At 40.8% G+C, this 14,967-nt stretch overlaps 1 protein-coding gene across 10 annotated transcripts in view; it reads left to right on the forward strand.

Annotated features, from left to right (window-relative positions):
• The first annotated feature begins 386 nt into the window (after nucleotides 1-386).
• The window catches only part of lama2 (laminin, alpha 2), a 213,593-nt gene continuing 199,012 nt past the window's right edge, over nucleotides 387-14,967 (forward strand). For all 10 annotated transcript variants that reach the window (XM_085771314.1, XM_085771315.1, XM_085771318.1 and 7 more), the window contains exon 1: nucleotides 387-565. In XM_085771314.1, the coding sequence (XP_085627440.1) occupies nucleotides 499-565 (67 nt within the window). In that variant the 5' untranslated portion in view covers nucleotides 387-498. The remainder of the gene's footprint in view (nucleotides 566-14,967) is intronic.

Consider the following 14,967-nt stretch of genomic DNA (forward strand, 5'->3'; position numbering starts at 1 on the left):
TTTGTCAGTAGATATGCTACTTTGAATATTAATATTTCATACACAAACCCCTTGGACTGGAATCTATCTATCTATCTATCTATCTATCTATCTATCTATCTATCTATCTATCTATCTATCTATCTATCTATCTATCTATCTATCTATCTATCAAATAAATAAATATATAAAAAAACAGGTAGAAAATTATAAAAAATAACAATAAAAACAACAACGATAGGCTATATTGTCATGAATGTATCCCCCTTTTGCAAATGAGAGAAGGAGGAGAGAAGAGAGGAAGAGGAGGAGAAGAAGGAGGAGTATCCGCACAGAGAGGGAGAGTTTGGATCAACTTCTCCTCAACTTTTTTTCCCCTTACCCCCTCTGTGCCATTTAACTCATCACAGAGCCGCGCGAGAGGAGGACCGCGCGAGGCCAGAGGAGGACTACAGTAGCTGCACGCGCCGCGCGGCTGGCACGTTTGTAATCTTGTAGAAAGTGAAAAGTTACTCCGCGATGAGGAGGCTCCTGCTCGCGCTGTTTGTGGCTCTGCTGTGGCGGTGGTGCCGCGGCCAGCAGAGAGGTGAGTCCCTGGGAGGGGATACACACTGGGGGCTCATTCACCGGTGGGACAGCTCACTCAGGACGGCTACTGTTGCTGCTGCTAATCCCCATTAATAAACTAGTCAGGTTAAATAGCATACACCTTTGACCCAATCTAGCTAAACCTGCAAGAAAAACACCATTAATGATACTTTACACTATTACAGTCACAAAGTTGTTGAAAAACTAGTGAAAAAAACACAAAACACAGATGTTAGTTTGAGTGACAGCTGAGCTCAGATGTTTGACAATCACTATGGAGATGTTTTGGCTTGTTTGTTTTGTTGTTTATGATGTTTGTTTGTGATTGAAAGACTTGGAGACACATTGAGAATCATCTGCGGTCAGGCTAATGCTCATATTAGCTGATATTTTTAGATCCATAAATCAAATTAAGGGTTTGGATTTCAGCCTGACATTCCCTGACATAGCCGTCTACAACACACATGTATAGCTAGGTGTCACTGGGCTGCACTTTGCTGTGGTTAATGCTCAGCCAACATTTGTGTGCACTTCACTGTCTTTTAGTTTCCTCAAATAATGTGCACCCCCCGGGGAGTCTAGCTTTTCACTCTGTTGCATAACTCCAGTGGATTCACAGAGCAAACTGTGCACATGATACGCTGGCTCTGTTGAACTTGCACATCATCTGATGACTGTGATGATTCAATTTGTAAATGATTATATTGTAGGCAATCAACAACTTGTGCATATTAGACTTTGACAGTGTTCAGTAATGGTTTTGGATTATTTATTTGCATTGATGTCTCTATAGTAAAATGTATAGTGCAAAGGTATGTTCTGCAGCGGTGGTACAGGTAGTTGACTGTTGTGTTTCTGTGATGGATCTCATGCTCTGCTCTAATGTCAGATCAGACAACACACCTTTTTTTGTCTTTCACTATGGTCAACATGTCAGATTAAACAATCACAGTGGCATAAATTCTTGCCATCAGGGAAGTGTAACAAGAAGCTGTCAATCATTGGATACTGTGATGCTATAGCGGTTGAAAAAACAGTTGGAGTCATTCCTGGGTCTTGCGAAGAGGACAGTATGGACTGTCTGTCCTTCAGAGAGAACTTGACATAACGTTGTATATCATATACATTTTACGATGTATTTGTGTCATCTTATCTGTCATAAACAAGAGATTAGGGATTACGGGGCATGTTTGTGAATAGTGCCACCGAGACGAGAGCTGGGACACCGGGCCGGAGGTGCTGATTTTGCTAGGTTGGTTTTTGGCCAAGAGACTTAGGTGGAAGACAGAGAGCCTATATTCTCCCTGTAACAAGTCATTTAACCATCTCTATTACTCCAAAGCTGTTTAATGAAGGTAAAAATCCTGCACAGTTCCTCTTTAATTTATATTGCGTACACATTTTCTGTGTCTAAACAATGTGTCTCTCTGTCATCCTATTGGTTACATTAAGGCTCACGTGGTAGGAGATGTCAAACAGAGAAATCCAAAAAAATTCTAACATGCTAGACTTTTGGTCGGGGAGTGTCCTAGACGCAAAATCACTGTTCTTCAGTGATGCTACACTTTACGTCCTTTCCTAATTCAAGACATTCATAATACGGCCCAACGCTGGAAATTGAAAATCGGCCTGAATTCGTGTCGTCCGATCCTGACATAATACTGTCTGTCCTTATGAATGTCTAGTGGGCTCTATAGATGTACAGGTATTTTTGGTTTTGATAAATCCATTTCTGGATTTTTTGTCATCAGTTTGAAGGTGAATTTAATTTCTTTTGTGTTGCTCAAATTATTGAAGATGACGCTCCAAAAAAAAAAAAAAAGAGAGAAAAAGTTAACATCAATATGCTAAAAGATGTGTCCTTGTTCCTGTGAACAACCCACAGACCCTCACTGGCTTCAGTTTTATACAGAACCATTTACTAAAAGAAATGGGTCCAATGAAAAGAGTTCACAGTGTGTTGTGTTGATTATCCAGTGAGTAAAAGGGAAATGGGGGAGTTATAGAAAAGACACACTGATGTTGAATTTAAAAATATAAATATATATATTTAAATGCTTTGAGCATCACAGACCGAATTAATTTCATCTCCGCTGTATTGTTGAGCAGGCAACATCTCAGTTGGATGCTTCAAACCCCAGACAAATAACTGTCGATCTGCATGCTGGGATGTCACCAGGGTTATTCACCAGAATATATAGTAATTTAGGTGAACCAAACCTTTAAAGATCAAACTGAGTCATGAAATGCTGCTCTTTCACTTGGTTATTTGTTTGAGGCTGTAAAAGATTAATTATGTGCCTGTGTGTGTGTGGTTGGGCCGTGACATAGTCAACAAAGAAAAATGAGCAACAAAGCCTTCAGCAGAGATGAGGATTGACAGCGGCGACAAAATCAATATAACATGGAGCACAAAGAGCGTCAAAATATTCATGCAAAGTACTGATTCTTAGAGTTGTAACGCAAATTGTCCCATTTTAACCACAAAATAATGCAGAATTGGATATTTCCAGAAGATAGAAACAAACACCTCTGCTGCAGTATACGGGGTTTGACTGTGTGTGTGTGTGTGAGAGTGTGCGTGCGTGTGTGTGTGCGTGCGTGCAGGGTGATGGTTTGGCGTCTGTTTTGTGACTGTTGAAGATGATGAGACGAATCTGGTGCTCGTCATGCTTTTTTCTATTTATCCTCTTCAAAACATCTCCAGCTACTGTTTAACCCAGGAGTGCTTTGGACCTCCTGCAGAGGAGGAGGAGGGGGAGGAGGAGGAGGAGGAGGGTGGGTGGGGGTGGGGGGAGTAGGCTGCTGCCTTCGGGATGTGTGTGTGTGTGTGAGAGAGAGAGAGAAAGTGAGTAGAAGAGGGCGGGAGAGGCCATCTGTGTGAGGAGTCTCATTACCAGGCGTGTCAACCAGGCATGCTCTTTATCAGCGACAGAGCTCAGAGACATCAGGAGATAATCAGAAAGAGGAGAAGAAGAGGAGGAGGAGGAGGAGGAGGAGGAGGGATGAAATAGAGAGCAGGGAGAGGAAGGAGGGGTGCGTTCAAGGGTTATTAGGCGTTGGAGGAAACGTCAGCGATAGAGAGAGGGTGGGTGAACAGGTAGATGGAAAGTTCAGAGAAGGTGGTTGAAGCAGCGAGACGGAGGAGAGGAGGGAGGGAGGGAGACAAACAAAGACAAGCTGAGCGGAAATGGAAACTGTGGAAACACTTGATTTGTTATTGAATGAGACACTTTACTTAGCTACATTACAAGAAAAATCAAGCAGATTGCAAGATGAGCACAATTGATGGTGAACAGTTATTGATGAATCATATGGTTGATTAAAAAAAGAACAAAACAAAACAAACTGATCATTTTGATTAACCCAGTGGTTCTCAACCTTTTTTGGCTCGTGACTCCATTTTGACATCACAAATTTCTGGCGACCCAGAAATTAAAGCAGAAGGAAGTGGAATGTTTGTGTTAATATAAGTCTTAAATAGTAATATCTTCCGACAGCAATCACTTATATAGTGTTTGGTCTGAAACACGGGTCTGTCAGTCACTCTGCTCTGCTGTAAGCTGAGGAGAAAACTTCTTGTATACTTCCTTGTATCCTACAACCTTTATCCAATGAGGAGAGAGAACGGTATGAAGGGCTGTGTGTGCAGCCAAGGGACGCCGTGAATGTGGTGACGTAGGGACGAGGGCGGGGACTGCTAACTCCATCGGCTGACAAGAAGTTAGCCAAAACGACCGGATCGCTTACTTCTGCTTTAAAAGAATATTTTTATCAGTCTTTTTTTTTTTATCAATTACTAGACATTTCAGGCGACCCCATTTGAATTCCAGGCGACCCCACATGGGGTCCCGACCCCAAGGTTGAAAAACACTGGATTAACCGGATCATTGTTTTAAGTCCCTGAAAATCCATGTATTTCAATTCAGTCCTCTTAATGTGAGCACTCAGACACCACATAAACATCATTTTCTATCATTTTGGTTCCTTCTCATGAGACGTTTTCTGTGTTTTAGCCACAAACATCAAACATTTGCTGGTTAAAGGCTCCAATTATGAGGAATTGCAGCTTTCCTGTGTCGTATCACTAGTCTGTAACATCAAATGTCTTTCAGTGTCAGACTGGAGAGTTGAAGAGAGCTGCCATCTTGCACGTTTAATTGTTATTCTCCAACCATTTTCTGACATTTCATAGACTGATTCAGTAAATCAGTGTTAAATGTTAGAGTCAATAAACGTAAAGTCAAACTCTAATTCCTGGAAAGATCCGGTGCAATCAGCAGAGAACAAACAAAACTGCTGAATAGTTTGCGCAGTATGAATTCCTATTATGCTCCTTTTTAAAGACCCTGTTTATGTATGCTGTACATCGACGTGCTCCTTTTGAACTCTGACTTTCTATCACACGAGAGTCAGTGTGTGTGTTGCTCGAGACTCTGGAGCCAAGCCAAACAACTGCATCGATAAAAAAAAGATGGTGTAAAGTCAAGGATGTGGCTGTCGCTGGGGGAAAGTCTGCCAAAAGTTCTGAGAAGTTTTAGCCCATGAAAAAAAGTTGACTTGTTTTGGAGTTTGGTGTGTATGTGTGTGTTAATGTGAATGTTACCAACCGAAATTTGCATGAATGGATGTGAAGTGAACTCACCAGAGACAAACAGTGTGGAACAAATCCAGACAAGGGCTCTGAAGAAACTGAGGAATCAACAGTTTCACTCAGTTAATCTTTGTGACTTATTTAAAATATCACTGTCCTGCAGAAACCTTGCGCTGCATCTTTAAAGAAGGAAGGTGAGAGAACTGATTGATCTCCTTGTTGATGTTTATCAGACTCAAAGGTGCAGGCTGGTCCTGTTAAGTAGTTTCTTCTTAGGAGGATCTGTGCTAAAATACATAAAAAACGTTCATTTGTAGATAAAAGGTCTCCTCCGAGCGATACAGATACGTTTATGTAGATGTGGATTTAACCAAGGTGGGCTAAATGCAATGTGATGTGAACCCACCAGAGGTATCACACTGTGAATGCACTGTGAATCCAGAGTGGGCTTTTTAAATTTTTTTATTTTATTTTATTCTGCCCATCAGAGAAATCACCATTTTTATGAGGTGAATTCATCCCAATGTCATAATGTTTCTAAAATATGTTGATCTCAGTCTGCTATGTTAATGTGAAGTGCAGCCGAGCTTAGCTGAATGGATTTGATGGAATACACCAGAGGGGGAAACGCTCCCAGACTTTTTTTTTTTTTTTCTCAGACTGGGACTCAAATTCAGTGAATATTATCAATGTGTCCCGGAAAATCAGATGAGAGGGGGGGATGGAGGGGAGGAACAGGAGGAGGGATAATGACAACGTCTAGACTAGTTTGGTTAATACTGCAATAACAGATCTTAAAAATTACACAAACATGCAGATTATAGGTAGTATATTATAAAAATGTGATCAGCATCACTCTGTTTGACTCTGCTGCTGTCACTGTGATTGAGCAGCTGTAATGTTGAACACCATAGACAATTATATTTTATTGGCAGGTTTGATTTAGAAATGCTATCCTGTCATTGGCTGATTTATTGCAGAAATACAGTATAATGTTTGTTCAGTGGGTTCACAACACTGCAGGACCGATGGATGGGGGCTCAAGTGTGTAATTATTGATTATCCGCTTTTGCCTTTTGCCCCTTTTTGTGATGATTTTTATCTACATTTTCAATGTACTGCTGCACTGAGGCCACTTTGAATATTAGAAGTTATTTATCGTATATTTGTCACAAGTGTTTCAACCATATCTGTTTATGAGGAATATTATCATTTATTGGTTATCAGGAATTTATTACTCCCTAGTATTGCTATCAGCATTGAACCCCAAAAATCCCATATTGGTCAAACCTTATAAAAATACTTCATTTGTCCAATAAAGAGCCCAAAACTATTGAAATTAATGTAATGCTGTGGATTATAAGAAAATCCCCATGATCTGTGTTTTTCGGTGTTAGAAAAGAGTCGTCCTGTAAGTCAGGGTTTTATGGGTTACATCTCCAGCTTCTTATTTCCCACTCAAACCTGTGATATTTGCACGTGGGGAAAAAAATGTCACTTTGAATGAATGTGTTCTCCGAGGCCTGTTAGCCGCCGTGTTAAGTTGTAAAGAACAAGGACGTTGAGTTTTATGTCAAATCTCTGAGTCTATTGCAACTGACAAGTGTGTGTATGGGAGGTAAAGGGGAGCTGTGGTGCAGCGGCTGTGGCGTTTTGTTTCTTTTGCTTTTTAATTGAAACAGTCAACGTTCAACACAAATCCTTCATCATTCATTTGGCCTGCGACCAGGAAGGAGAGTCGCTCTTGTTTTTGTTTTTAATGAAGTGCAATTTTGGACTTTCACATTTAACCACACGCTTGAAATGCTGTGTATGTGTGTGTCTGCTCATGTGGAGTAAATGTAATGTGTTTAAAAGTAATTGTATTAAGACAGACTTGATATATGAGATTAAAGTCATGACAGCACTTGTATTATGTATGTGTGCTTGTAGTGGCCTGGGGCTCACTGTCATGCTGTGTTTGTGAAGTCTAAGGCGGCTGAGAATTAATCAAGGACATCGAGTCAAAGACATAGATCACATGAGCATCAACAGGTGTGTGTGTGTTTGTGTGTGTATGTGTGTATAGAGGATTCCTGTGGGAGCTAAAATTAGCCAGGTGCTAAGTTGGGCCGGTGGTGTATCCTTCCTGTCAATAAGAAAGAGAGGAAGCTGGAGTTTGCTGTGACTCTGATATTCTGAATCTTAGTTTGGCTAATTTTTTCCCCCCCTGACACTCGTCACAGAGTGGGGCAGAAGTAGGTCAGGGAGCTCGCTCGCAGCTAAATGATACCTGCTGCTTTCAAAAAAGTAAAGTATCATGCACTGGTGATATTCAAACTTTTTTGGGGGGATGTATCAGGAGCGGTGCATGTTGAATTTTAACATAAATGAATCTTTGCTGTGTTAATTTAAAGATGCTGGTGTAAAATCTGTAAACAAAACAGCCTGTAATCAGATTGACTTAACATCTCCTGAAGCTTATATGATTAATTTGACATTAATTTGTTTAATTTAGACAGGAAATGTGCAGATTAGACGTTTTCCCATCTCAGTCAAAGAATAAACACCCACCCACCCATCGTGTTCTCTACGCCAGGATCTATGGTCTCAGTTTAGACAAACAACAGGAAATGACTGGAACAAGATAATTGACTTGACCATGGTGACATTTGTTTATTGTAATTATACAGACGCAACCCAATTAATTTGAGAATAATGTAATCCCGCTGATGTTCATGAATTCAACGCTGTCCTCTGACGGTGCATAAACACGGCGGCGTACATAAACACAGACTAATGTTTCACACATGCGTGATGAGACTGTGAGAAAACATTTGGCTGCGTTTGTTTTTGCATATTTTATGATCTGCATGTATCATTGTTTGTATATTTGTTAGAGCACACGCTTGTTGTTAATATTTGACTTGTGCTTTCCCCTGGTGGGGCCGCGCTGCCTCCGTACAAAGCAGCATCTCCTCCACCGCACGAAATCTAGGTCTGTGCGAGTGTGTGTGTATAGCCATGAGTGTGAGTGTTTCCCAGCTGTTTTGTTGTCAGAACAGCATTGATAATGCTGAGGAGAAAATCAATAGTTAATTCTACCAGGGCCACAATAGCTGCTCTGCCCAGCTCCACTCTACTGTGGGCTTTGACACAGAAAGAAACAGGGCATGAGTTGATGAATTGGTAATTGTGTGTGTGTGAGCTCATACAGGTTGTGAGTGTGTGAGTGTGTGAGTGTGTGAGTGTGTGTGTGTGTGTGTGTGCACCAGCTACTGCAAAAAAGACTATTTACAGTATCTACAAAAATAAGCAAGACTACAGTACGATATGGATTTGTAGAGAAGAACGCGAATGTTGTGAAATATCTTGGACGACGACTCCCACTCCCAGAGTTCCCTGTTTTTCATTTTCTTAATTCATCTCTGTCAATTCATCAGGGCTGCGTGGATGGAAAATAATGGGAATTATTCTAATGGCATTGATGCTTCACGTGAAGAGGCTTCAAAAATGAATCTTGTGGATTCACGTTGTGTGTGTGTGTGTACTTCAACTTGTACATTTCAGAGGGGCAGGAATAACAACCAGAAATGACCCATCTTCACTCTGAAGCAGCGGCTCCAGTGGAGTTTGATGGTTTCACTTCTCTGACCCGTTTTAGGTTTATTCACAATATCTTCATCTGCTGCTGTTGTTGTTGTTGTGAGTGTATTGTGCTTCAGTGGAAACTTTTGGAGGCAAACTTGAACAGTAAAGAGTAGAAAACAGGAGTGACGTCATCATGAGGAGAAGACAAATCTGAATTGCCGTGTTAATTGAAATCAATCACATCAAATGCCAAAGGCTGCTACTAATGTAATGAACAGATTATATTAATCTCCTAATTGTTTTCTTAGTAATTGCGTCTATAAAATGTCTGAAAAGAGAAAAATATCTCAACTGTCCAACAAGAACTTTGCAATAGTTGGCATTTTTTGCATTTACATTGCATTTCTTTTGAAAGATTTACTAAATTCTGAATGTATCACAGTAGGAAAGTTGTCTGATTGACTGGTTAATACAATTTGAGCGATTTTCTTGAAGCTGATCTTTTAAAATATTGTATAATCCTGTGTCTTTTGCTTCCAAACAAGTCGGCATTTAACTTGTTTCAAGTGTTTGATATGTTCCTACATCTTGTACATGTAAAATGGACCATAGATCATACTATAGTATCTGTGTGTGTGTGTCTGTAATGGATCAACATATTCTGGATGTATGTTCTCTATGGGATTTCCCACTGTGACCTTGTGGTTTAAAACACTGCAGGCCTGACATACAGATGTGCAGCTGCTAAAACAGGGGCTCCTGACCCTAACACACATATATACACACATACACAAACACACACACACAAACACACGTCTGCAGCTGCAGACTTTGGAATGACCTCCGTTGGTTCATCTTCCTTTCTCTGTGTCGTTCTCTCTCTCTTGCTCTCTGATCTTTCTTGGTGCTTATATTTTCCCAAGGAGCTTCCTGTGGTAACACATGGTGTCAATAATGAGCCCCCCTACACACACACACACACAGTCACACACTCGCAGACGCTCTCCCCTCCTCCCCCACTCATAATCCTTCATCCCCTCTCGCCCCCTACTTTCTTTCCTGTCCCCTCTCTGTTCCTTCGTTCCTCCCCTCCTTTCACTCCTTGGCCCCCCGATCATCTTCCTCCTCTCTCTCTCTCCTCACTCCTCACTCCTCTTTCTTTCTCTCCTTCCTGGTGTAGACATCCTTTGCTTGAAGACACACAGACTAGACATCGCATCACATTACATCACAAACTGTTAAATATTGAATCATCAAACCAAAGTTGAAATATGTGTCGTATCCCAGAGCTGATATCTGCATTGTTGATGAAATCCAGACCCCAACATCTGTATTGATCTTTGCAAAAACAGTCAATATTTCAGGGAAAACATATTAATTTTGACCAATGGTGGACTTCTTACAAATTCTCTGTGCCTCCATGTACATTTCCATCCCCCCCTCATCCTCCTTCTCCACCTCCTCCTTCTCTCCGCTCGCTCTTTCATCCTGTGTATGAGCACCAACTGACAACCTCTGCAGCCGTAGCCCGGCTCAGCGTCTGGCCTCAGTTTGTTTGTCTTGCTACTCCTTCACCGGCGGTTCCTGGAGGTCTTATTGTTTTGTTCCAGCTCAGATCACTCCGGTTAAAAAAAAACGATGTTTATCCACAGCGAAACACACTGAGAGCAGGCTGTCTTCTACAGGAGAGATCTGTCTGACACAGGCAGGTCAAAGACAAAGACGGCCATAAAGCAAGACAGACAGTTTGTTGAGTTTGGTTTGTGTGTGTGTGTTTTTATTTTTTTTTATTTTTTTCAGTGTTAAACTTTGGGAAGTAGTTCTCAGTTTGTTGATTTGGTCTGCGGTTGTTTTTCCTCTAAGCTCTCCTCATGGTTGAACTAGTTGAGGTAGCTTACAGTAAACGTCTTTAGATATATTTTAGTTATCAGCTTTATACTATTTTAGGTTTGCAGCAAATAATCCTAGGTTGAAATTTACAAATTGGAGACGGAGAAACTCCTCGACTCAAGGCGCGCGTTTGTTCAGACTCTACTTGACAAGATCAAAAAAGACTCTGCAAATCTGTTTTGACTCGGTTTTGACACTAATGAGTCATGACTTGGTTTGTTGAATACTGAGATTTGACATCTCTGTATTTCCTGGGAATTCTTTCCAAATGTTCGTCTTACTTCCCTCCCGGAAAAGAAAAAAAATCTCTGTGAACTGGAGATTTATTGCACATCTTTGTCCCTTTTTGAGTTTGATGTATGTACTGACACAACAACACATATACCAAGGATGGAGGAAATCTGGATCAGGAGGCATGATGTGAAGTTATCAGGGGTTTCTTTTTATATGAATGAGCCCATTTATGATTACTAATCTTCAATGGGCATTGGTTTTTTCACCATCACTGGAAAGATTACATTACCCTACTTTCTGACTTCGGTGCTATTCCTCAGGTCAATAGTGTAGAAATACACAATTATACTCACACCATTGGGGGTGTGGTGATTGGCACCTCCCTTTGCTCTCTTAAACTGATAATTAGATTAATAGAGAAAAACATCTAATCATCTTCACTAAATGTAACGTAACAGATGATAGAAGCTTAAATTGCACATGTACAGTATTGGAGCGTATGAAGCATCTTAGTGCAGTTTTGTGTGTCAAGCAAACAGGAGATGGAGGGATGATGCAGCCTTGACGCAGAAGAACTTTCAAACAGATGCAGTCGTAAAGATACATTTTGATGAGTCTGTTTACAGCGACTTAAAAACTTCAAGTATCAATCACTTTGAAGGCAACAACTCAACAACTCAAAAACTGGTGGCCGTGACTTCTCTGCCATGTATTTAACTTTTCACACACAGTCTGTCTGCACATGTTGATATTATTATCTGTACACATCTGTACAGTCTGAGTCTCTGACTTTGTTGTGGCTTCATAATTGAGTCAGCACTGGTGAAACAGATTTTTTAAATCCTAAGAAGTCTAGTGCAGGTTTTAGTTTAATGTTTTCTCTTAAGGCGTGGAGAAAAAATCTTTAGTAACATTTGTGTAATGCATGTTGTGATTTATGTTTCTGCAAAAACATCTTCAAGCTCCGAAAAACAGACACCGACTCCATTTGAAGATCATGTTTCCAGAGCTGGTTCTGACACTTTGTGGGTTTCTGTTGTGGGTGGGTTTGGTCTGAGCTGAGGCTTCTTGTTAGACTGAGGTTTCTTTAAAGTCCTGTATAGATTGATATCGTCTGGTTTCATTGGCTGCTAGAAATCACCAGTTTCTTCACCCACGACTTCCTTGTACAACACATGGTCACAACATGGTTTTCAGTCTGTGTGTCTGTGAGTGTGTGTGTGAGTAACAAAGAAAGACTTGTTGGAAAGCACCTTTGATTTGTTTTTGCATCTGTTGTTTCTCAGTGCGTCCAGCTGTGACAATTCTGTGTCATGACCTTCAGTATTAAAACAACCTCTAACCTCTCACACTCTTGAACTTTGACCTTTCAGGGTCACTGTCCTCTATACCCCATGTGATCAGGACTTGTTCCCAAGGTGTAGTGGTTTGAAATCCTTCCAGAGCCATATAGAGAGAGGGTTAGGACCGGTTTGGCTGAAGGGAGGGGTTTTACAGACGGGCAAACATGTTTTTTTTAGTAAGTAGTTTCTGTGCAGACTTCACCGGGAGAATCAATCCCAGAGCTAAATTAAAACACCTCAGGCTAAATTCTAGATAATGTAAAATCTGAGTATTAATACAGTGACTGAGTGTAGTCGTAACTGGATTTCAAACCCAAAAGACACACCTATGTAGCCTGGTTATACTGGGCTCCATCGTCCAACACTAGACAAATACTGATTTTATTGTAATTTTAACATTTAGAACAAAGAAAAGACTTAAAAGATTAAAAAAAGTGAAATGTACTCTGTCTGTGACCAAATTCAAGATCATGAAAATGTGAATTACTTATAGTTGAAATGCTCGAGGTCCTCGTTGGACACCGTAAACTTAGTTTGGCAACAAAACTTTTGATTAAAGTCAAATACGCGGCACAGTTTGATTGACAGGTGGATAAATGAATGAGTGAACGTCTCGGACTCCAAACTAACCCAACAATTGTCGTCTTCTGGCTTTAGTGACAGATCTGCATGCAGAGCACACACAGTCTTTGCGGCACAGCTCCTAGATAGTTTCACACACACAAACACACACACACACACACACACACACACACGGAAAGAGGCAGCAAACAGAAAGGCCATTATTTTGGGGCTGAATGTTGTGTGATTGAGCTGATAAAGCATCAGACGACTAAGAGACCATTAGACTGGCCTGGTTAGTTATGGATTTAACATTTATACACACCTCTCACTCTGTATGTGTGTGTGTGTAAGAGAGAGAGAGACAAGGAAAGCAAAAAACAGGCAGAACCAGAATGAAGGAGTGTGGTTGTGTATACATTTTTACCTTTCCATTATTCTATTTCCTTTCTCATCAATAGTGTGTGTGTGTGGAAGTGTATGTGTGTGTGCAGAGAAAGTGAGGGGCATATTCTGTATGTAATTTCACATTTCCATTATATTTTTTGTATTTCCATTATTCTGGTCCAAGGCAAACCCACAGAGAGCCTAATGCAGAGCAAATGTTCACATCTGACACAAGATGAAATATATGAAAAATGGTGTGTGTGCTTGTGTGTGTGTGTGTGTGGACGCGGGCCACAGAGCCTTTGCAGCCCTGCAATAATAGACCAGTGACACTCGGGAATTTTGAGGCGGCGGGCTGTGATTGGACGAGGCCGGTGTGGAGTGAATTATTCCACAATGTCTTTTCCTGTTCAGGGCACAAAGAGGTTGGCAGACATGTAGCCGGGGTAGTCTTGTGTTTTGTTTTTTAAATCACATTGTAATGGTCGGTCTCATGGAGGCCAGGTACCGAGGCCAAAGACAAACAATAGATAAGCTAATTTTTGTGAAGCTATGAGGAACGGAGCGTCTTGTTGGTGAGCGATGCCAGCATCACCACAGAGGGAGGACACTTCCTGTTTCTAGGTAGTTTGATGACTGGCTACACATCTGTAATATCTTATGGTTGTTGCATAGTTATCAACCTTTTCAGCCAAAGATCCCTGAGTGAAAGGCAAATAATAGCTTGGTTTTATATAGAGCCTTTCATGATTGAAAGCCTTTCATTATTCGAACCGCCAACCCGACCACATCTACCTCCTTTGCCACTGTCGCCCCAAAGATCTACCTACTGTAGATGTGTAACAGCCCAGATTGTATATCCAACTTGAGATCATTTTATTTGGGTTGACTGTATTTGAATGAAGTCCAGCTTTCAAACAAAGACAACCAATGATTGTGCTGTAACTAGAATTTGAAAGCCACAGCTTTCCCAACACATCACAGATTCAATTCTAACTAAATATTGAATTTCTTTCCAACAAAAAAATAAAGGATTGCGGCCTATTTTGCATTTTTATGAGGAAAAAATACACACTTCTTTTTCCCATTCTGGGTGAAAATTGTATATTTTCTCCTCCTTTCATGGGGCCTCCTCCATTACAGTTGGGTAGTCATTTGTTTATTTATTTGAAGAAGTATTTCTTCTTTTTGTATTGCTGCTTCTTCGTCTGCCTGTGGAGTCAGCGAATAAAAACACAGCGCCAATCACTGCAACCCACATTGTGGTCAAAGCTGGAGCTGCATCTTAGATGCCAGAAATAAAGCCCCGTCCCTTCCATCTTCGTTCATGGTGGTCATAAATATATTGTTTATCTTCACGATGCACATATTCCTGGGCATCAACTACTTTAACTATTGTTATTAAGACCTAGTGTGAAAGTCTTTAAGATTTACCAGTTGATGGCGATTGATGGGTTGGCCACCTCCGGCTTAAAACAAAACATCCAGCTTCAGATCTCAAATGATTTACTCCTTGATCAAGTAACTATAGGTTAGAATTCATTCTTTATAGACTGTGCCAGGGCTGACTTCAAAACCTGGAAGTTTAGCATTGGCTGGTTCCCGGAAAACAAAGTGAATGGGATTTTTGCATTGCGTTTTGGATTATGTCAGAAAAAAAGCTCTGTGGCTAACACAAGTCTATGATACTTGCAAGTTTTGTTTAGCAAAATAATCTTCACATATGAACACAGTTAGAGGGTTAGGGTTAGGGTTTGAAGCTTAAATGCGATCGCCATAGGTAAAAACGTTAGGCTTTAACGGACTACTACACGGTCGCAT

Source organism: Trachurus japonicus, chromosome 24 (assembly GCF_045865225.1).
Source record: "Trachurus japonicus isolate A0001 chromosome 24, Traja_1.0".
NCBI classification, from domain to species: domain Eukaryota; kingdom Metazoa; phylum Chordata; class Actinopteri; order Carangiformes; family Carangidae; genus Trachurus; species Trachurus japonicus.